This window comes from Pantherophis guttatus, chromosome 9, assembly GCF_059756535.1.
Source record: "Pantherophis guttatus breed Tessera chromosome 9, ASM5975653v1, whole genome shotgun sequence".
In the NCBI taxonomy this organism is placed as follows: Eukaryota; Metazoa; Chordata; class Lepidosauria; order Squamata; family Colubridae; genus Pantherophis; species Pantherophis guttatus.
Window position 1 is genome coordinate 26,906,665 of NC_142071.1, and position 23,956 is coordinate 26,930,620.

Consider the following 23,956-nt stretch of genomic DNA (forward strand, 5'->3'; position numbering starts at 1 on the left):
TCCCAGAGATAAATGCTTCCTAATTCTACTTGCTTCCATAATTTAAGACCGGACTTTGGGAGATCTGTCTTCCAATCTAAGCAGTTCGTGTGGAGTTCTGATCAGTCTTGTCTGGGTATCAGCCCACTGAAGAAGACACTTGGTTAAAATGATTTTGCCTCTACGGGAGAACGCCCAAAAACCAGGCGTAGCGACTGTAGAAAGAGGCAACAATAAAACAATAAAACAATGAAACAATAAATGACTATATTTCCTTTGAAGTTTGGATCATAGCTCATGAATTAATGAGGGCATCTTTCGGAAACTTGACAGAGAGCACCGATAATGATAATAATAATAAAAAACCAATGACACCTCCGGTCTTCTGTTCATTATATTTTATTCATACTTTTATTCCATTTCTTTTTTCTAGCTACTTTACATTAAGATTTTGGCTTTGTAGCCTGTATAACTCCTAGCTTCTATCAACTCAAGCTTGTGGTTGGCTGATGATTTTCTGTTTCTGTTTTTTCATTTTTGTTTTTGTAATCAACTGATATTAGACCTCGCGCACAGCGCAAAGTTTAGTATAGATACAGACTCGCACAGACAGATCCTATGCACACTCACACTTGCGCACACAACCTCACACACGCGTACACACAATCGGGGGTTGGGCAGGGGGGTTGGGTTGGGTTGGAGAGAGAGAATTTTTTTTAGCATGTGGCCTGGCTCCAGAATTATGCTGTGAATTGTCCCAGATCCTTCCATCTGTCATGAATGCAGGGAAGGTGAGAAGGGAAATATTACTTGGCCTTCTGTCCAGTCCCTTTATAGTTCCCCCCCCCTTTTTTTGGAAAAGGGGACTCCTCTTTAGGGAGTCGAAAAATAGCCGGAGAAAAGCGGCAGCTTAAGAAGATGAGTTGTGGGGACCAAAATGTCATGCTTAAAGTGAGAGGAAAAATGGGGAAAGAAGAGAAATGGATGGATGCCCTCCATCCTTATCATGCAGGGAACCATCGTGAGATGGCTACCCTGTTTCCCCTCAAAATAAGACATCCCCTGATAATAAGCCCAATCGGGCTTTTGAGTGCATGGCAATAAGGCCAAGCGCTTATTTCAGGGTTCAAAAAATATATATAAGACAAGGTCTTATTTTCGGGAAAACACGGTACTTGTTCCTGTTTTGGAGCTGGATTATTGGAAATTTTATTGATTTATTTTATTTTATTCAATTTGTATACCGCCCTTCTCCTAGTGGACTCAGGGCGGTGCACAGCCAGAACTAAAACACATACCAATACAAAATTTAAAATTATTAAAAGAATTACATACTTTAGCCCAAATTTAAAACAATTCGAATTAAAACCCATTGACAAATTAAAAGCTAAAAACTAAAAAACTAAAAAAGAGGGGGGGGGGGTTTCACGCCAGCCCTGCTTGATGGAAAAGAAAAGTTTTCAGGGCACGGTGAAAGACCCGGAGATCTGATATCCTTCATATCTCCGGGGGCAAATCGTTCCAGAGGGCAGGAGCTGCCACAGAGAAGGCCCTCCCCCTGGGGGTCACCAGCCGACTTTGCCTGGTTGACGTCACCCTGAGGAGTCCCTCTCTGTGGGAGCGCACTGGTACGCTCCCCCCAACTTTGCCCTACGAAGACCTCAGAATCGCTAGGGAAAATATTGACCCATGGAGAAACATCTGAAGTGGACATCTGTCCTTCAAACCTTACCACGCCTCGACTGACCAAAGTAAAATGAGGTAATGTAAACACGGACAATCACCATCGTCAACCATCACCGCTGTTATCTTCATAGCAGCCATGGTCAAAAAAAAAAAAAAAGAGCAGCAGATTTGAGGGTGATAAAGAAAGGGAGAACTTGCCTTCCTTGTTACCACTTCAGAATGCATCGTTGGCCAGAAGATGAAGCATTAAGTCAGGCCACTTAAGAGGGCAAAAATCCTAAAGGAGCCAATGTCCCATGTTGCTTGTTTTCAAGAAAGTGGGGGTGGGAGGGTAAAGGAGAAACGTGTTCTCAACAAGCAGGGTTCTGTGGCTGCAGCCGGGATAGTTAACCCTCTCATTTGGCTGATTGGCACATCTAGGGATGAATGGCACAAGAAGAGGAGTCATCTGTGCTTCCACCAGCATGAGCCAGAGAGCGGAGCATGAGAAACAATCTTAAAGAGGAAAGCAGGAGATGAAGATCCACATCAGAACATGGATCGCTAGGGACTACGAAGGTCTCACCAAGACCTTCTGAAGTTCTGGAGGTTCCAATCGACCAGTTCTCTCAGCAGAAGAAGTCCTTCTGGTACCTCTTCATGCACTCTGCTACAAAACTGACAAGCCAACCACAGGTTTTATGGATTGACTGTTGCAGGAGCCAAAAGGAACGGTCAGCTACGTTAAAAATGAAAACCCCCAGGACTTCGGAACCTCAGAAATCAAAACTGGAAGTGGAGGAAGAAGACTGCAGAAACTATATCCAGATACCAAGCGTCCCTTGACAAAGCTCTTCCATAAATGGACAAGCTTAGCAGCGCGGAATGCATAGTCAAAAAAGAAAAACCAAGGGGCTCCATTTGCTGACCACAACTCTTGATCGCGAGAAAGGTGGACGACGCACAACGAGTGTGAAGAGAAGCCAAGACAAATGGAGAGGAAGAGCCACGTCCTTTCCACACACCTATAATATGTGTCTCCTGAATAATAAAAAACCTCCATTTTAATCTTGCATATAAATGAAGCAAAATCCACTTTCTGGTAGGTGTATTTAACACCACGGTGAATATCTCCCATTCCTTTAATTCTGTTCCGAATGGAACAAACATGGTTTAGGCTGATGGGCAAAACTCTGAGGGATTAAAAGCAATGCAGCTGCTCCTCTCTGCCCCCCAAAAAAGAGAGTTTTGAGACTTTTGGGGGCGGGGAAGTGGGGGGAGAGAATGCATTTTGTTGTGATGAGTCTGTTATAAAATGACCACCAATCCCAAATTCTCTTCAAAGTCTCTTGAAAAGAATCAAGTGAAATAAAAAAAGGCTACACGAAACAGTTTTCTTCAGTCTGTCCTGCAAACCATTGTGCCCCCACCCACTCTTTCGAAGAAAATATTTTTGTTTAAATAACAGTAATTCACAACACCCTCGTTTAAGTAGGAAGCAAAACCTCACAGCTGCTCTTCCCTTTCCATCCTCCAAGGAGGAGGTTCCTACGAGACTTCTATTATGTTGAATGGAAAGCTCTGGTGGCCCCCAAACCTAACTGTGTTTCCCTGAAAATAAGACCCTGTCTTATATTTTTTTGAAGCCCAAAATCAGCTCTTAGCCTTATTTTCGGGGAGGTCTTATTATTTTGGGGCACATGGAGCAAGAGGGGGCTCCTCTTGCCGTCTTACCTGATTTCCAGCTCTGTCTCCCTAACCCTAACCAGAGGAAATGGCGGGGACTGACTGCACATATGTTTTAATATTTTTGGGGAGGGCTTATTTTTTGGGAGGGGCTTATTTTAGTGCATGCGCTCAAAAGCCCAATTGGGCTTATTATCAGGGGATGTCTTATTTTTGGGGAAACAGGATATATATATGTGTGTGTGTGTGTGTGTGTGTGTGCACGGTATACACACACACACACACACAAACACCCTGTTTCACTGAAAGTAAGACACAACCAGAAAATAAGCCCTAGCATGATTTTTCAAGATGCTTGGTATATAAGCCCTACCCCAAAAATAAGCCCCAGTTAAGATCATCAGCCAAATGGATGCAATTAGTATGGTATTTCCCCAAAACTAAGACCTAACCAGAAAATAAGCCCTAATGCATCTTTTGGAGCAAAAAATTATATAAGACCCGGTCTTATTTTCATATATATGCAAATAAATTAACCTAAGAAACCCTCCCTCAAGTGAAGTGTTCCAAATTTACTGTCAACCATCTTCTCAGCTGCCCTTTTCTCCCCACTAGTGACCACAAGCCATTCTGACTTCCTAAAGAGAATCTTTTTTTGATGACGGAAATATTTGTCTCTGGTTGCTATATCTCTTGCCAGTTAGCCCAGCCAGCTAGCAAAAGAAAAAAGAAAAAAAGAAAAACGCAGCAGGGGGGAAGAAAAGAGCTTTCCTGCTTCTCCAGTTGGAGCATATGAAAAATTAAAAAAAACAAACAAACCTCAATTTCATTCACTTCCAACCTGCTGAGCGTTTGCTCCCGGGTGTAAAATCCAGCAGCTTGGATGCCAAAGTAGATACTTTGCATTCGTGTTGATCAACCACCCTGGAAACAAAAGGAGAACATCTGGATATGGACTCTGCCTTGGGCTGACTCTGCTTTGTCTGTCTGTTCTTGAGGCTTTCCTGTGGTGCCTCTACTAGTCAATCAAGGAGAAAGTAGTGGTTGGCTAAGGTTTGTTCCTTTTTATCTTTCAACGATGTGTAGAGAGAAGATGCCAACTTTCGTCACCAAAAAAAAAAAAAAAGCCTGATTCAGATAAATAATTCGTGCCAAATATGAATTCTCTTTCTGACTCAATAACCTACAATATAAACAATATTTTGATATGGTGCAGATCAGGGGTGGGCTGCTGGGGGTTCGCTGGGGTTTGGGAGAACCTCTAGCTAAGATTCTGTGCAGTTCAGAGAACCCCCAAATCCCACTCCTGGCTGGCCCCGCCCACCCTGCCCCGCCCCTCGGCCCGTTTTGGATGCAGGTAAGTGCAGGGCACATGCGGAGGCTCAGGTAGGGCGAAAAACGGGCCTAACGGAAGTTTGAGAAGGCCGGAAATGGGCATGTTTCCAGCCTCCAGAGGGCCTCCGGAGCCTGGGGAGGCCGTTTTCACCCTCCCGGAGGCTCGAGGAATGCCTTCAGAGCTCGGGGAGGGCAAAAATGCCCCCCACTGCCACTGTGGTGCAGGAGGCAGACTAGGCCACGCCCTCCCAGCAACCGTGCAGAGAACCCCTTGCTAAAATTTTTGAAGCCCAACCCTGGTGCAGATCAGTTAAACACTGATAGGGCACCATCCAGATGAAGCCTGAAAGAAGGGAAAACCTCTTTGGATTTCTTGCCTGGAAATCTGTAGTTTTACACTAGAAGGTAGAGAGAATCCACCGGCTCAGTTTTGGCCTTCTAGGAAACGATGGCCTTTTGCATGATAAAACGGACCTCCCGCCCACAAAAATGTCTTCGGTTTGCTTCATTCCAAATTAGAGAAATGTTTGCTTTGACCAAATCCACAAAAGAAAAGCATCATCGTTTGTTGGAACATATATTTCCCCCCCCCCAAGGAAAAGTCCTAAAAAATAAAACGCTTTTGTATTTTCTTGTTCACAGCTCAGCCAACATATGTTCTCGTGCCTGTGTTTTGCGGAGCTGCGATGCTTTGGCCTCTGATCGCTTAAGGACCACCGAGAAGGACTTTCTTTAAAGCAGGGAGAATCCAACCTCAGCAACTTTTAAGATTCGGAGACTGGTTGGACTTCAACTCCCAGAATTCTCCAGGCCAACACGGAAAGCTGGCTAGGGAATGCTGGGAGTTGAAGTCCACAAGTCTTCAAAGTTGCCGAGGTTGGACGCCCCTGCTTTAAAGGATTAAAATGCATTCTTGCATTTGAAATCAGCTGCTGAGGAGGAACTGCGTCGAGCAGTTGCTGAATGCACCTTCGGAAGTGTCCTTCAAATTTTTACAAGAGCTTCATGTGAATGAATGCAAGCTGACAGACACAACAATGTGAAGCCCATCTCTCAGTACAGAAAGCAAAATTATTTCTCCTTATGCTTCCTCCTCAACTCTCCATCTTGACATGGGTACAAGAAACAAGACGGCTTAAATAAATAAAAAAGATCTGGAACAAAGACTTCAAAGCAGACATTTTAAAAATCCCTTGGTGAGCTGAGGCAAGTTCCTGGGTTGCGGCTCAATCTGTTGTTGCCTTTTTTTTTGTTTTGTTTTGCTGTGGACATTTACACACGAGAGCAGTTCAAGCTCCCTTGATGTGGGTCTCCATTGGTATCTCTGCAAGATACAGATAGCCCTTTAAGCAGAGCGACAGCTCTCCCTTGAGTAACTACTTGAAGCTGCAAAGGTCAAAGGATACGACAACCACCACCAGAGAAGAGGCCATCAAGCTGAAACAAGGAAAGGAACAAAACATGACTCAAGAATGGCCAATCATGGCAACTTTATGACCTGTGGACTTCCAACTCCCAGAATTCCTTTAGCCAGATATTCTGGGAAGTCAAAATCCACAAGTTGCAAAGTCGCCATCGTTGTGGCCAACGATGGCCACATGGGGGAACTCGTCCTACACAAAGGGAGTTAGCACCTGAGTGAGCTGCACACAAGGCCCTTCCATGCGTGCACGCACAACAAGCTTCCTGTCTCGTCTCCTCAAACAAACTCGTCCTGTCGCACGCCGGGGCGGCCCGTTCTCCGCCAAAGTAGCAGCGTGGGTAGGGGGGGGAAGCATGTGCCCAAGTCCACTTGCCAACGAAAGAGAGATCCTGCAAAGGGACCCTTTGGGTGGAAAACAAGCAACAATGCTCTGTTTGGCAGCCGGCTTGAAGACTCGCCCGGGGGGGTGGGGGTGGGGGGAAAGCCGGCCAACCGCATTCTTGCCGAGAAAAATAACACAACAGTTCCTCCATGCCAGAACAAATAGGCCATTTGTGCCAAGACTAGTTAAAGATCAGCTCCAAAGGAGCTTCCTACGTCTTCCCCGCTCCCGCCAAAGAGAGGCAGGCAAACAAATAAAGAGCCAGGAAAATGCCTAGAAAGATGCATGAATCCAGGAGGGCCAGAGTGGATTTTCCCACAATGCCTCAGTGCCGGAAAAGCCCAATTGCTCCATCACATTCTGGCCCTTCCTTAGTGACGTTCCTGATTCCATCCAGTGCTTAAGAGTTCAGTCGGCACCGTGTTTCTCCTCTCGCTACGCCAGATGTTTCTTTCTTCCGTAAAAATCTGGAGATGATGAATATATATAATTCTCTATATATTCATTCTCTATGTACATATATTGCACGCAATCCTCTGGCCACGTGTGTTCCCGCCTGCTAGTAGAACCGTTTCCGTTTCTCATCTGACTCGGACCGATATTCGCGAGAGCCGATGCCTTTCTGAAGGTTGATGAGGGAATCCTTCATCTGTAAAGCAAAGACACCAGGGGTGAAATCAGTGGTGGGATTCAAATAATTTAACAACCGGTTCTCTGCCTAATGACCAGCTGGGTAGGCGTGGCTCAGTGGACATGTGACCGTGTGGGCATGGCCAATTCAACATCACTCACGTCTATGGGCGAAGCGCCTTAGTTGTTACAATGTACTAAGGGTTAACCAGAGAGGCAGTTTCTGTAAGCAGGGCAATAAAGATTAGGCTAGAAACACCACCAGAATGTTTCCTTCCTGCCTTCCTTACAGGATTAGCCCTGTAAAGTGGGAAAAAACAAAATAAGTTTTCTTCCAACAACCGGTTCTCCCTGCTTAGAAAGTTAACAACTGGTTCTCCCGAATAGGTGTTAATTGGCTGAATCCCACCATTGGGTGAAATCCAGCAGGTCCTGACAGGTTCTGGAGAACCTGTAGCAGAAATTTTGAGTAGTTCGGAGAACCGGCAAATACCACCTCTGGCTGGCCCCAGAGTGGGGTGGGAATGGAGACTTTACAATACCCTTCCCCTGGAGTGGGGTGGGAATGGAGATTTTGTGCTATCCTTCCCCTGGAGTGGGGTGGGAATGGAAATTTTGTGGTATCCTTCCCCTGGAGTGGGGTGGGAATGGAGATTTTGAGGTATCTTTCCCCTGGAGTGGGGTGGGAAAGGAGACTTTGCAGTATCCTTCTCACAGAAGTGGGGAGGGAATTGGGGATTTTGCAGTATCCTTCCCCTGGAGTGGGGTGGGAATGGAGAGTTTGCAGTATCCTTTCCCTGGAGTGGGGTGGGAATGGAGATTTTGCAGTATCCTTCCCCTGCCACGCCCACCAAGTCATGCCATGCCATGCCCGCCAAGCCACGCCCACAGAACCGGTAGTAAAAAAAAATTTGAATTCCACCACTGCCCACACAACCTGTGGCTTCTCCCCTAGGTTGGAGGTAGCTCTCACCTGATCTAAAAGAACCACTGATGATTTGATGATCTCTCGCCATTTTTGGAGCTCTGTATCGTGATATTTCTGCTGGGACTCTAATAACTGGGCCCACTCAGTCTGAGATTGGGGTAACCTGTTGAGACCAAGAAGCAGAAGAAAAAAAAATGAAAGCACTCGAAGCCAGCTGGGACCCTTTCTTACGGCCAAAATTTCCCCGGCATTATAGGGCAGAGTATCTTGCATGCCAACTTGAGCTCCTTGAGGAAACCCTGGTGAGTAAATTTGGTTTGGTCTGGTTTGGTTCTGCAATCCCACAAGGCAGAATCCTCCGTCTGCATCCGTTACCTTTCTTGTAAACGCAGCCCCTGCCATGCCGTCAAGGTCTGAGTGGTGTATTCCAGCATCCACAGCTTGTAGAACAGCAACAGATTAAGGATGACCAAAAGCACCAAACTGAGGAAAAATGGAGAGGGGGAAGGGAAAAAAAAAAGAATTATGGACAAGCAGCAGCCATTCTTCTTTCCTGTCCCATCATTTGTTTATTTTTTTTCCTTTCATGGCTGCAATCAAGACCCTCGGAAGGGCTTCCAACAATAAAGCGTCGGCAATTTTGCATCACAAAAACACGGTCCCTGAAAGCATGGCTCAAAAATCATAAAATAAGGAATCAAAAAGCGATCGATGCAGGCGGTGACATGGATGACAGAAAGGGTCTCCGCAAAACAGCTCTGTTGGTCAGGGTTGCCTGAAGCCTTACGAGGTAGGAGGGGAACAAATTTTGGGGGAGTGGGCAGGAGTTCTTTCACACCCTTGGCACAGTTACAACAGACCTCACAAGGAGAACGCAAGCTCTGAGGATTCCTGCCATGGAGTATTTGAAAATCTGTGGGAAGGTCGCCATTGCTCTGGCATGGAGAAGGAAGAGGTGCTAATTGTCAGGTTTCGATATCGTCTCAAATAAATTGCATTTTCAAAACAGATAGTCTTTGACGAAATCTTTCATTTATTTAAGCACGACAATCTGTCCCCGATCATATCGAAACCTGACAGAAAGCCAACACTGACTTCCTGACCCCAAACCTTCCCTTTCCGTTCCCCAATTCTCTGCGTCTCATTGGCCATCTTCCAAATCACTCTCCCCATATCTATTACTTCAGCTCCCAGGAATGTCCCCCCTCCCAACCCATCTCCTAGGGGATAATATCTTCAGGGAAAATAAGTAGGTGAAGAGTCAAGCGTCCTCTTGCCAGCTGCCCCCTCTTCTCCTCCTTATGTCAGCACTGGAACGAATGTAGTTTGAAATGCTGACACTAATCATATCTTCTTCCTAATTTCTCCCTAAAGGTTGCCAGAATTACACTCTGTTGTAGCCTCCGAAATAGGAGTGGGCAACAATGACAAATTTATGACCTGTAGACTTCAATTCCCAGAATTGTTCTGAGCTAGGCGTTCCCAAGAGCATGAAGCAGACTCTTTGTCCCGACAAAAATCCCTTCAAGGGTGAATTTTACAGTCACAGACCTTATCTGGCTTGGAGAGTTGCCAGGCCGATATCTTCAAAACTTGGCAAGGAGTCTCGGAGAGTCACAAATCAATTAGGAAAACTAATTGTCTCCTGCAAACTCCCCTCCCCTTTTGCTCCTCTTTTATTTCTGCTGGGAGGGGCCATTCACCATCCACCTGTGGCCTTACTCCTGAGTCGACCCTTGTTCTTTAGCTGTTCCCTTCGTCTGGCAACTCTGCGCATGTGCACATTGGGAACAGGCTCCAGCTGTTCCTCTGCCTCACTGATGTCTGACTCCGAAAGCAGCTGATAACTGTCAGACGGCCCTGGCCCCATCTCTGCCTCCGACGCAGAGCCCTCATCAGAGCCTTCCCCAGACTCCAGGACTGACCCATCTTCCTCTCCAACCTTCTCACTGTCTGAATCTGCTGCCAGCTCCACTGGCCGCTGGCGGACCACAACAAGAATTCCTGAGCCAGCCATGCTGAGGATTGGAATCCATGGGACATAAAAAATTTGCAGGCCTTCGGGAATGTGCAATAATGGCCACTTTTAGGCCAGCCTTAACATTTTTACTCTAGTGTTTTTCAAACCTGCCAATTTTAAGATGTGGAACCCCCGGAATTCCCCAGACAGTATGCCGAAGACTTGTGGACTTCAACTTTAAAACTTGTGGACTTCAACCCCTGGAATTCCCCATAGCTGGCTGGGGAATTCTGGGATTTGATGGCCACAAGTTTTAAAGTTGCCAAGTTTTATCTAAGGTTTTAACTTTTGTTTGTGACTGGGTTTGATTGTCTGTTTGGGGGTCCCCCCTTTTTTTTTTTTGTCTGGTCCTTATTTGTCATGGTTCATCACTCAGAGATGTTTTGAGTCTGGCAACGGGATGTGTGCTTTCTAAAATATAAAGGAAGGAAAAAAAATACAGATGGAAAGAGGTAGGCTTGGAACTTTCTTCATAAGAGCCGCGATGGTGCAGTGGTTAGAATGCAGTACTGCAGGCTACTTCTGCTAACTGCCGGCTGACTGCCATTTGGCAGTTCGAATCTCACCAGGCTCAATGTTGACTCAGCCTTCCGTCCTTCCGAGGTGAGTAAAATGAGGACCCAGATTGTTGGGGGCAAATATGCTGACTCTGTAAACCACTGAGGTCTGGAAAGCAGTATAAAGCGGTATATAAGTCTAAGTGCTATGTGTTAAAGAAGGGAGGGAGGGAGGGAGGGAGGGAGGGAGGAAAGGAAGGAAGGAAGGAAGGAAGGAAGGAAGGAAGGAAGGAAGGAAGGAAGGAAGGAAGGAGGGAGGGAGGGAGGGAAGGAAGGAAGGAAGGAAAGAAGGAAGGAAGGAAGGAAGGGCCGTGGTAACACAGTGGTTAGAATGCAGTATTGCAGGCTAACTCACTGCTCTCTCCAGCAGTTTGATCCTGACTGGCTCAAGGTTGACTCAGCCTTCCATCCTTCCGAGGTGGGTAAAATGAGGACCCAGATTGTTGGGGGCAAATATGCTGACTCTGTAAACCACTGAGGTCTGGAAAGCAGTATAAAGCGGTATATAAGTCTAAGTGCTATGTGTTAAAGAAGGGAGGGAGGGCGGGAGGGAAGAAAGGAAGGAAGGAAGGAAGGAGGGAGGGAAGGAAGGAAGGAAGGAAGGAAGGAAGGAAGGAAGGAAGGAAGGAAGGAAGGAAGGAAGGAAGGAAGGAAGGAAGGGCCGTGGTAACACAGTGGTTAGAATGAAGTATTGCAGGCTAACTCACTGCTCTCTCCAGCAGTTCGATCCTGACTGGCTCAAGGTTGACTCAGCCTACCATCCTTCCATGGTGGGTAAAATGAGGACCCAGATTGTTGGGGGCAAGAGGCTGACTCTGTAAACCGCTTAGAGAGGGCTATAAAAGCACTGTGAAGCGGTATATAGGTCTACGTGCTAGTGCTATTTGTATTCAGTTTGAAGAACAGAAAAGAACACAAGGGGTAATTTTTTTTTTAAAAAAAAGGGAAAAGCCAAAATAAATAATAAAAGCTTCAGCCCAAGAATGGAGAACCAGCAAATCTAAGTCGAGATCAGGCAGCCAGAGTGAAAGACAGCCAGTTATACCAACCGAGATGCAAAAAGAGAGAAAGAGGCAGAAAAGAAGGACAGCGATAAAAAGGGAAAGAAGCCAATACCTGAAACAAATCCTAATGGGAGCAGGAAAGAGAAAAGATGGGGAGGGGAAGCAAAGATTAGGAGAGGAGAACATCACAAGGGAAGTTCTGAAGGACACGTACAGAGCAGGAAAATCACAGAGGTAGCAGGAAAGCACCCAACTTCGAGAAACCAGCAGAAGCAGGGGTGGGCTTCAAAAATTTTAGCAAGGGGTAGTCTGTCCGGTTGCTGGGTGGGCGTGGCCATGGTGGGTGTGGCCTAGTCGGCCTCCTGCACCACAGCAGAGGGAGCGTTTTTGCCCTCCCCAGGCTTCGGAGGCTTTTCTTGAGCCTCCAGGAGGGCGAAAAGGGCCTCCCCAAGCTCCGGAGGCCCGTTTCTGGCCTTCCTGAGCTTCCAGTAGGCCTGTTTTCACCCTTCTTGAGACTCTGTGCGTACTCTGCACTTACCTGCATCCAAAACGGGCCGTGTGGGGACTCCTGGGAGGGGCGGGGTGGGCAGGACCAGTCAGGAGTGGGATTTGGGGGTTCTCCGAACTGCACAGAATCTCAGCTAGAGGTTCTCCCGAATCCCTACGAACCCCCAGCAGCCCACCTCAGAGCAGAGCCCGAATCAGCGTTAGACCCATCAGCATGACAAATATTAGAAGAACAGGTTGACCAGGACACCTCTCAAGGAGAAGGCAAGCTCTAAGGATTCATGCCATGGAGTATTTGAAAATCTGTGGGAAGGCCACCTCTGCCCTCTGGCATGGAGAGGTGCTAATCCATAGCTTCTTCCTAACTTGCCCCAAAAGGTTGTCAGAACCCCACAAAGGTTGTCAGGATTACATTCTATTGTAGTCTCCGAAACAGGAGTGGGCAACGGTGACAAATGTACGACCTGTGGACTTCACTTCCCAGAATTCCCTGAGCCAGCCATGTTGAGAATTGAAGTCCACGGGATATAAAATTGCCCATTCCTGTTATAGCCTAAGCCCTTGATGGCGAAACTATGGCATGCGTGCCAGAGGTGGCACGCAGTGCCCATTCTGCTGGCACACGCGCCGTCGCTACAGGTCAGATCTCGGTGGCGTTTCTTTCATGAGCTTCTATTTCCCTGCAAACGACGAAACAGAAGCTCACGAAAGAAAAAGATCTTACCTCTTGCTGCGCTGCCAGTGTTGGGATGCCCCGCCTCCCGCCAGCCAGCTGGTCGTCATGCTTTCTGCTGCGCATGCAAGCATGTCTCTGCATGGGGGCGCACGTCTCCGTGTATGCACACATTTGATTCTTGACGAACGTATCTTTTCTTTTATGTACACCGAGAGCAGACGCACCAAGTCAAATTCCTTGTGTGTCCAATCACACTTGGCCAATAAAGAATTGAATTCAATTCTATTCTATTCTATTCTATTCTATTCTATTCTATTCTATTCTATTCTATTCTATTCTATTCTATTCTATTCCATTCCATTCCATTCCATTCCATTCCATTCCATTCTTCATTCCAATATCTATTCTATTCTATTCTATTCTATTCTGTTCCATATTCCATATTCCATATTCTCTTCTCTTCTCTTCTCTTCTCTTCTCTTCTCTTCTCTTCTCTTCTCTTCTCTTCTCTTCTCTTCTCTTCTCTTCTCTTCTCTTCTCTTCCCTTCCCTTCCCTTCCCTTCCCTTCCCTTCCCTTCCCTTCCATTCCATTCCATTCCATTCCATTCTATTCTTCATTCCAATATCTATTCTATTCTATTTTGTTCCATATTCCATATTCCATATTCCATATTCCATATTCCATCTTTTCTTTTCTTTTCTTTTCTTTTCTTTTCTTTTCTTTTCTTTTCTTTTTCTTCCCTTCCCTTCCCTTCTATTCTATTCTATTCATGCATGCACACACATGCACACATTCGTGCACACGTGCGCACCTTTCAGTTTGGGCACACGCATGCGCGCAGTTTGGTCACTTGGTGTCTAAAAGGTTCGCCATCACTGGCCTAAGCCGACCATTTTTATTTCTACATGTTCTCCTCTAATTCCAGCCTCGGCCACCAAACTCAGACCAATCAACTCCCAATTTGCATATAAAAAGCCTGAAACACGAAAGCAATCAAGATAACGATAAAAATGTCTTAAGTAGTAAAACAATCAAGGTGTGATTCAGTAGTAGGTTCCTCCCGGTTCAGCCGAGCCGGTAGCAGTCACCGAACCGGTTCTCTTTGTTCGGGAGCTGAGCCCCCCTCCACTCCCCCGCCCTCCCCCCGCAGTATTCTTACCTTTTATTTGGCCCCACCCCCAATCTATTGCTGCCTCCCGAGTCCCAGCTGATTGGCTAGAAGGAAAAAAACTGTTTAAACTCTTGCCGCGGGGCTTCAAAGGGCCGCCATTCAGCTGATCAGTGTTAAAAGGCAGTGTGGTGGTAGACCGGTGCCTCCAAAAATAAATGGGTAGACCGGTGCCTCCAAAAACAAATGGGTAGACTGGTGCCTCCAAAAACAAATGAGTAGACCAATGCCTCCAAAAACAAATGGGTAGACCAGTGCCTCCAAAAATAAATGGGTAGACTGGTGCCTCCAAAAACAAATGAGTAGACCAATGCCTCCAAAAACAAATGGGTAGACCGGTGCCTCCAAAAACAAATGGGTAGACTGGTGCCTCCAAAAATAAATGGGTAGACCGGTGCCTCCAAAAACAAATGGGTAGACCAGTGCCTCCAAAAATAAATGGGTAGACTGGTGCCTCCAAAAACAAATGAGTAGACCAATGCCTCCAAAAACAAATGGGTAGACCAGTGCCTCCAAAAATAAATGGGTAGACTGGTGCCTCCAAAAACAAATGAGTAGACCAATGCCTCCAAAAACAAATGGGTAGACCAGTGCCTCCAAAAATAAATGGGTAGACTGGTGCCTCCAAAAATAAATGGGTAGACTGGTGCCTCCAAAAACAAATGAGTAGACTGGTGCCTCCAAAAACAAATGGGTAGACCAGTGCCTCCAAAAATAAATGGGTAGACCGGTGCCTCCAAAAACAAATGGGTAGACCGGTGCCTCCAAAAACAAATGAGTAGACCGGTGCCTCCAAAAACAAATGAGTAGACCGGTGCCTCCAAAAACAAATGAGTAGACCGGTGCCTCCAAAAACAAATGAGTAGACCGGTGCCTCCAAAAACAAATGAGTAGACCGGTACAGCTCTGCAAGCAGTTAAAAGCCTGGTAGATCAGTACCTCTCTAAATCCTAAAGAACTGTCACATGATCATCAAGCCACACCCACAAAATAAACCACGCCCACAGAACCGGTAGTAAAAAAAAATTAGAACCCACCCCTGGTGTGGTGCGAAAATTAAGGTGGTACGCCAAGGTTATGTTGGAGAACTATTGGCGTGCATGAAGACAATAATGTTTTCAAATGATGCATTGCTGGGACATTTCGTACCAGCAGGTGACGCTGTTGGGAGGCTGGAGTTCGAAAAGACGCTCAAATTGTACCCACGGGGAGTTATATCAATGTTGGCTTATCCATAACTCTGATGATAAGACTTGCCTTTTTGATTGCCTTGACTAGTGAAATGAAACAGAGCAAGACCGGGAAAGAAACACAGCACAAATCCATCGCAGAAGGAAAGGAACAAAGAATGAAGAATGAAGGAGTTACTTACACACAACTAATAACGAGCAGTAATTTGGAGACACTCTGCAAGTGGAAGCTGCTGGAACTTTCTTCAGGGATGTGCCGTGTTTGAGTGGAACCTGAAAAGGAGCAGACGTGGTTGACTGAAGGGACACCTTCAGCGGACGTTCTTTCCCCCATCCTGTCCTCTCAAAGCTAGTTCTGCAAGGAACAACTTCGGGCTGTCTTTCAAGCATGGTGAAGATCTATCGCATGTGACTGTCAAGCTTCGAAGTGTATTCAGGCTGCTTTCACTTTTACTGCTTCTCAGCTTGCCAACGAACTATGGGGGGGAAGGGGAAGGGGAGTTGTAAAAAATCCCCTTGTAGATTGTAAAAATCAAGCAGTCAAGCCGTGAGAACCAAGGTCGAGTCAGCAGGTGGTTGCCAGAGGTTCAAGACATCTTCTCATAACAATATTGGGACACTCCATTGGACAACGTGACCTGCACTAATAGGACAGAGGGAGGATTCTATACTCTAATTATATTGAATTGCCCGAGAATTAGCCAGAGTTGGTTTTGCTTTCATTCCGTGCTGAAATGATGTACTCAATAAAGTTTTGCATTAAGAGATTGGATCGTCTCAACAATGCTAGCTTGGTTGGGGTTCATCAGTTGGAACCTTGACAGTAATTCGGTCAAGGGAGTTTCCTGTCACAAAGGCACCCTGGAATCAGGCCAGGGAACAATGAAAACGTGTCTTCAGCTGCCAAAGTGTCCAACAGAAATTAACAGACTTCTCTAGACTTCCTGAGAATCTCTATAGACAATGAACTGGAGGTATCTCAACCTTCCTTTAGTTCAGAGGTCTTCAAACTTAGCAGCTTTAAGACTTGTGGACTTCAACTCCCAGAAGAGTTGAAGTCCACAAGTCTTAAAGCTGCCAAGTTTGAAGACCTCTGCTTTAGATATGTAATCCTCCAAGAAGTATAATTCAGTCTACCACTGAAGATGCCTGTGCTACACCCTTGGTGAAACCATAAAGTTGGATCTCTTCCTGTCCCATCAACCCCGCTACGCTTCATCTTTTGGAACTGGTCACGCCATACCTGCCACACGTTTGATTCGACCTACAACCTCCTCATCTGTGGGAGTGGTAACGGGGCTCAGTACTTCCTCCAGATGAGGCACCCTCAAGTGTGTATGGGGCCGTTTCCTCCGTCGCACTATGGATTGTTTGTTCGCCTTCTCTTTGGGTGACTGTCTGTGAAGTTCTGCTAGATACAAACTTTCGGTTTTGGTCAATTCACTCTCTGCCGGGGAGAAGACAAGGGAGGAAGAAGCTTGGTGAAAAGGCAGTGATTTCTTCCCAACCTACATTCTAGGTCAGAGAGGAGGCAATTATTTTGTAGGTGACACAACAATATTCTATTCTATTTCTCTCTCTGGCCACACTGAGAATTTATCTGCTGAACAAAACTCCACATTGGTGATAGGAAGGGCATCCGGCCATTAAAACATTCTGCTAGCTCCATTCAGTTGCTCAGACTCCACCCCGCAAGGTATTATGGGGTCGTTAAAAGAAGATGATGATGACGACAATATTCTAAAAAGCATCAACAATCAGGGTCATCTTGGAGGCATCCTGCAAATTAGTGAAGCCAACTGAACGGGGGTGAACCTAATTTTTGGAAGACTTGGGAGGAAGGAATTAAAGATATAATGAGCACCATTCTGAAGGTTTACAGGTTCTTTGTTTTTCCACCTAAATTAAACAGGCAGATTGTTAACAAATCTCAGCAGTGTAATCCAGGAATATTCCATAGGAGGCAAATCAGAACCTGCAGGCTCGGTGACAAACTCTGCAGGTTCGAATCTTACCAGGCTCAAGGTTGACTCAGCCTTCCATCCTTTCTAAGGTAGGTGAAATGAGGACCCAGTTTGTGGGGGCAATAAGCTGACTTTGTATAAATATACAAAAGGATGAAGGCTATTGCTTAACGCATTGTAAGCCGCCCCTGAGTCTCCGGAGAAGGGCGGCATATAAATTAAAAAAGCAAAAGCAAAGTAAAGACAATTATTGAAGCTTCTCTGGACTCTCTCTTTGGTGGTCTCAGCTGCACTGTGAGCTGAACGATTTTATTCCACATGGTTTGCTCTTCAATGCTTGATAAGAAGACTAATTATGGAATTGAAGTATGAAGGCTATTGCTTAACGCATTGTAAGCCGCCCTGAGTCTCCGGAGAAGGGCGGCATATAAATCAAATTAAAAAAAAAAAAGAGAGAGAGAGAGAGAGCAGAAGTGATCCATCTGTTCAATGATTCCTTGTTCTGATAGCTCTTATGCATCTCTTTGAAAAAGTGCTGATGTATTAGACCGCAGAGCTAAAATCTTAATATGAATTCTTATTTATCAACCTAGAACTTTTAAGAAGTCTCCAGGTTTATCTTAGAGCAGGAGTGTCCAACCACGGCTGGCTGGGGAATTCTGGGAACTGAAGTCCACCACTCTTAAAGTTGGCTTAAGTTGGACATCCCTGATCTAGAGATTGACCGTTGACTCCGACAAGTCCATCTCCATGCCCTACAAGTGAAAAGGTGAAGAAGGTCATTCCATTGGACAGGTTCTTTAGCCTCTCACCTAAGTGGCGAAAATAGTCATCAAGACCACTCCAGAAGTTCTTCTCAATGAAGGATTTCACTAAACCCCAGGGCTGTTTTCTGTAACGTAGCTCTGTAGAAACCCTGAAATGAAAAATTGTAGAGATGAAAAGAATCTCAAAGACCTTCTAAGCTCACTGTAGCTTCCCTAATAGTTGGCTGTCCAGGTGCTACTAAGAAACAAGCCAGCATCTTCAAAGTATCTAAAGGTAAAGGTTCCCGTTGCACATATGTGCTAGTCGTTCCTGACTCTAGGGGGCGGTGCTCATCTCCATTTCAAAGCCAAAGAGCCAGCTCTGTCCGAGGACGTCTCCGTGGTCATGTGGCCGGCATGACTCAATGCCAAAGGCGCACGGAACGCTGTTCCCTTCCCACCAAAGGTGGTCCCTATTTTCCTACTTCCATTTCTTACGTGCTTTTGAACTGTTAGGTTGGCAAAAGCTGGGACAAGTCACGGGAGCGCACCCCGTTACGCGGCACTAGGGATTCGAACCGCTGAACTTCTGACCTTTCAATCGACAAGCTCAGCATCTTAGCCACTGGGCCACCACGTCCCTTCAAAGTCTCTACTCGGGTTTAGTCGGCTCAAATCTGTTGCCCTGAAAATTTGCGCACCAGTTTCGTTCTTTCTGCTCTAAATCGTTATCCAAAGTAGCTTCTTCTTCTTTGAAAAATGGATGGCTGAGTTACAGAGATGATATAAGAAAAAAAAAAATGATCCCAATCTTTACAGAAATGGCTCAGGAGCTACCGTATATACTCGAGTATCAGCCGAGTTTTTCAGCACATTTTTTATGCTGAAAAAAGCCCCCCTCGGCTTATACTCGGGTGAGGAAAAATGCCTCTTTTTCTGCAATCCGTTTTGGCTCCCAGGGGCCGCAGGGAGGCTTGCTAAGGCCAAAATGGGGTGTGAGGGGGTGCGGTGCCCCCCCCACACCCCGTTTTGGCTCCCGGGCTGCAGGGAGGCTTGCTAAGGCCAAAATGGGGCATGAGGGGGGTGCCTACCAAGACTCTCTGCAGCCCCCTGGAAGCAAAAACGGGCTGGGGGTGGGAGCTTCAAGGGAGAAAGAAACAAAGAAATCCTCACTGTTTAGGGCTTTTCTTCCTCCTATCAAAGACCTTCTGAGGTTCTTCACAGAAAGGGAGAAAAGAGAAAGGGAGGGAGAAAGAAAGAAAGAGAGAGAGAGAGAGAAGAAAGAGAAAAAGAAAGAAAGAGAAAAAAAAAGAAAAAGGAAGGGAGAGAGAGAGAGAGAGAATGCAGGTATCTCTTAACAGAGGCTTGAACTTACCTGAAATTAGATCAAGCCCTACATCACTTAACCCAATGTATCAGATTAAATTGTTATTGAATTATTTTTGGTATATATACTACTATTCTCTTGTGTGATTTAGTTATAGTGTAAAACTAGTCTATTGTGTCTCAAAATAAAAGGGAGATCAAAAATCCAATTAGTGCCATGTAAATTCCTGGACTCCCCAAAGACCTTTCCCATTGTATTTATTAAACAAATTTATAGAGCTACCCAACTCATAATACAGTGACTTTATCGCTTTCGTGTTCCTTTCATGTAGTTCTCAACTCTATTTCCTCCACCAAAATTCTATTATAAATAATATTACCACACATTACAGCTCTAATTTTGTGTATTTGCGCCAGTAATTTTCAGAAAAAGGTTTATTCCTCTCTTACATAGTTATTTAGAAGTAGCTGGATAAACCAAAGGAAAAAAGGGTAAAGATAAGAATGAGAGGAAATGCAAAAAAATAATAAAATAAAATAAAAAATAAAATAAAATGCACCGTCAGATAGATAGAAAAGATAAATAAGTCACTGTTTGTAGATTTGTATATATGTGTTTATATAATCATAAGTACTTAGTTTGTTAGTGTAATTATGGACTGAAAATGTAAATTTTAAGAGAGAGAAAATTTGTATATTCTCTCTCTTCGTTTTTGTTTGTTAATATTTTTAAATTCAATAAAGTTTGTTTTTAAACTTTAAAAAAAATGTTTTGTTGTATTACATGACTGCAAAAGCCTTTTAGCAGTTCCATGTAACAGGAAATACCCAGTAACAATTTTGAAAGTAGTTGTCGTAGCCAAAAACATTGAACCTACTGAGGCCTCAATTAATGTAATTTTATTGGTATCTATTTTTATTTTGAAATTTACCAGTAGCTCTGCATTTCGCAGAGTCCCTTGGGAGTTGGGCGGCATAGAAATGCGACAAAATAAATAAATAAATGAATAAATTTGCCACCCTAGGCTTATACTCGAGTCAATAAATTTTCCCAGTTTTTTTGTGGTAAATTAGGTGCCTCAGCTTATATTCGGGTCGGCTTATACTCGAGTATATACGGTACTAAAAATTACTTTCAGAAATGTACTGTGCTTAGTTGACAGAAACAGACACCAACCCAAGACAGAATTTCAGACAGAAGCCATCAAACATAAACAGCACATGTTAATGTCACAGCCTACGGTTAAGGGAAAACTCACCTGAGTCGACATTTGTTCCTAGCAACACGTGTCAATGTGTAACGATTAATTGTGTAGAAATAATCGTGGTAGGGAACATCGTGAGTTAGCACCTCGGCATCTATAACATAGCACTCGCTTTCCTGGCTGGCTTTGTACATTGTCTGGGGAGAGGAGAAAAGCAGCACCATAAATGGTTACAGATTGGTCTACCGAGGAGGACACAAGAGCAATAGCACTTAGACTTATATACCGCTTCACAGTGCTTTGCAGCCCTTCCTAAGCGGTTTACAGAGCCATCATATGGCCCCCAACAATCTGGGTCCTTGTTTCACTGACCTCAGAAGGATGGAAGGCTGAGTCAACCTTGAGCTGGTCAGGATCAAACTCCTGGCAGTGGGCAGAGTTGGACTGCAATACTGCCTTCTAACCACTGGGAAGGGAAGGGAAGGGAAGGGAAGGGAAGGGAAGGGAGGGAGGGAGGGAGGGAGGGAGGAAAGAAGGAAGGATGGAAGGAAGGAAGGAAGGAAGGAAGGAAGGAAGGAAGGAAGGAAGGAAGGAAGGAAGGAAAGTAGCTATACCACTTAGATTTATATACTACTTCACAGTGCTTTGCAGCTCTCTCTAAGTGGTTTTACAGAGTCAACCTCTTGCCCCCAACAATCTGGGTCCTCATTTTACCAACCTCGGAAGGACGGAAGGCTGAGTCAACCTTGAGCCTGGAGAGATTCGAACTGCCAAATTACAGGCAGCTGGCAGGCAGCAGAAGTAGCCTGCAGTACTGCACTCTAACCACTACGTGGCTCTTCGCGGGACAACGTCCCTATTTCAAGAAGAACCTCAACTGATAAGCCTTCCAAAGCTAAAACCGAGCTTCTTACCTGAGTTTCAGTAACGGTGGCAGTTTTTGGAGCCAGGGGATTTGTGAGGGTGATGGTGTAGAGAATAACTCTGCTTTGATTGCCAGTTTCTTCCTTCTTCCACGGATGAAAAATAACATCTAAGGAGAAGGGGAAGCGAAGGATGATTTTTTTTTGCAGGGGGGAGAGGGGGAATGTTGCATCATAGAAGGGAGGAGATAAAGTTTCAGTTCCCAAGGGAAAGAAAAAAAAATATTCTCCCACGGCCAACTCCAAAGATCAAGTGTTGGCCGTTGACCCCACCTTCACTTTAGCTGGTTGATCCAACACAACAGACACAGGACGTGATTGTTTAGCACGAGTCCTTAACTTGGCTCGGTTCCATTTAATTCAAAGGACCACTTCTCGCTCCCTCCTTTTTTTAAAAAAAAATAAAACCGATGCTGAGCCATAGATCAGGGGGGTCTCCAACCTTGGCAACTTGAAGCCCGGAGGACTTCAACTCCCAGAATTCTGGGGAATTCTGGCTGGGGAATTCTGGGAGTTGAAGTCCGCCAGGCTTAAAGTTGCCAAGGTTGGAGACCCCTGCCATAGATGACTGTTCTTGTAAAGACTTGGCTTTCTTCTGAATTCTTTCAGATCCAGAGATTGAAGGGCAGCATTAAGAGGAGAACACAAGGGTAAAAAAAAATACCTCCCAAATTTGATATGAATCTCAGGAGTCTTAAACAATGCTTTATTTTTATTTATTTTTTTCGAAACCAAGTTTTTTTCTCTCTCTATCTTGTACTACGATTTGCTCCATTTCAGCCAAAGCAACACAAAAAAAAAGAAAGAAAGAAAGAAAATTTGGAAAGTTCTGAGATATCCGTAAAACAAAGTCAATAAAAAATGGTAAGATGATATTTTAAGCCTCTGGAGATTCTCAAGTCCTCCGGGTCGTGCTTTGTTCCGAAGGTGCTTTTTCAAAAGACGGTTGGACTTTTCTTGGTTTTTTTTCCCCCTTGAAGATGTTTCGCTACTCATCCAAGAAGCTTCTTCCGAGATGTGTGGAGCTGAAGAAGCTTCTTGGATGAGAAGCGAAATGTCTTCGAGGAAAAATGAAGTCCAGTTGCCCTTTGAAAAAGCACCTTTGCGATGGTCCTTAAGTGTGTTTTGCAGGACTTTAATACAGGGGTGAAATCCAAATTTTTTAACTACCGGTTCTGGGGGTGTGGCGTGGTGGGCATGGTGTGGCTTGGTGGGCGGGGCAGAGGAAGGATACGGCAAAATCTCCATTCCCACCTTATTCCAGGGGAAGGATACTGTAAAATCTCCATTCCCACCCCTCTCCAGGGGAAGGTTACTGCAAAATCCCCATTCCCTCCCCACTCCTGGGGGAAGGATACTGCAAAATCCCCATTCTCTCCCCACTCCAGAGGAAGGATACTTCAAAATCTCCATTCCCTCCCCACTCCAGAGGAAGGATACTTCAAAATCTCCATTCCCTCCCTACTCCTGGGGAAGGATACTGCAAAATCCCCATTCACTCTGGGACCAGCCAGAGATGGTATTTGCCAGTTCTCTGAACTTCTCAAAATTTCCGCTACTGGTTCGGGCGAACCTGTCCGAACCTGCTGGATTTCATCCCTGCTTTAATATGTTTAATATGTAATATACAGTATTCAGTATTCAGCTGGTTCGGAAAGATTCGCTCGAACCGGTAGCAGAAATCAACTCTATGCCATCCTATTTGGGCATGTTTTTAAGGCGGAAGGCGTGCATGCCAGAAAAACACATGCAAACAAGTCCGGGCACATACGTGGACAGGGCATGGTGGACTCGCACGCACAATTACGAACCGGTAGGGAAAGTAAGTGAATAGCACCCCTGGTAATATATAAAGAAAGAAGTCCTGTTGGGATTTTAAAAGATCGTAGATAGTTAAAAGTAATAATCATGTTGATTGTGTCCAGGGACTTAAAGAACCTAAGAGGATTGTAAGCAACTTGCTAAACTTTCTCAGAGGATTGCATTTCTCTGGGGAATCCACCAGAATAAATAGAAAGCTGATTCCATTTCTGAAGCCCAATCTAGTTAAATCCTTTTTACAATAAACTGAGCTTCTTGAAGAAATAATCCAATGCTAATTGCGTAAACAGGGAAAATATTTATTCTTGCAGCTGGAAAAAAGGCTATTTTCTACAACTACGGCTTCCCCCCCTCAATGTTTATTCAAATAATCTAAATTATTTAAATATTTAAATAATTATTTAAATAATCTAAACATGACCACAATAAAACAGGAAGAACATTTCAAAAATCAATTCACAGAAAATCTTATTCATGCCTCTTTACTTCTATATAACTACCGTATTTTTTGGAGTATAAGACGCACCGGAGTATAAGACGCACCTACCTTTTTTGGTGAGGAAAAGAAGAAAAAGAAATTTCCCTCTGCCTCTGCCCAATTTTGCCTCATTGCAGCAAACATCAAACAGCCTGCTTTACTTTCATTTTCGTTTTAAGCATAGCTTGATTAGCACAAGGGGAAAAAAAAAATCTGCTCCAGCAATTTACCTCCTTTCAGCACAAAACAGCTGAGAGTAAATTAGCTGAGAGTCGGGAGGTGATCCAATCAACTTGTGCTAACTAGGCTGTGCTGAAGCTGAAAGGAGCTGTTTTTTTCTTG

The 23,956-nt window shown here is 45.0% G+C and overlaps 1 protein-coding gene across 15 annotated transcripts in view; it reads right to left on the reverse strand.

Annotated features, from left to right (window-relative positions):
• Positions 1-362: 362 nt before the first annotated feature.
• The window catches only part of GRAMD1B (GRAM domain containing 1B), a 213,299-nt gene continuing 189,705 nt past the window's right edge, over positions 363-23,956 (reverse strand). For all 15 annotated transcript variants that reach the window (XM_087875685.1, XM_087875678.1, XM_087875679.1 and 12 more), the window contains 8 exons: positions 21,307-21,425; positions 20,447-20,589; positions 17,928-18,031; positions 16,395-16,598; positions 15,334-15,424; positions 8,404-8,511; positions 8,074-8,191; positions 363-7,119 (listed from right to left, as the gene is read on the reverse strand). In XM_087875685.1, coding sequence (XP_087731811.1) covers positions 7,030-7,119; positions 8,074-8,191; positions 8,404-8,511; positions 15,334-15,424; positions 16,395-16,598; positions 17,928-18,031; positions 20,447-20,589; positions 21,307-21,425 — 977 coding nt within the window. In that variant the 3' untranslated portion in view covers positions 363-7,029. The remainder of the gene's footprint in view (positions 7,120-8,073; positions 8,192-8,403; positions 8,512-15,333; positions 15,425-16,394; positions 16,599-17,927; positions 18,032-20,446; positions 20,590-21,306; positions 21,426-23,956) is intronic.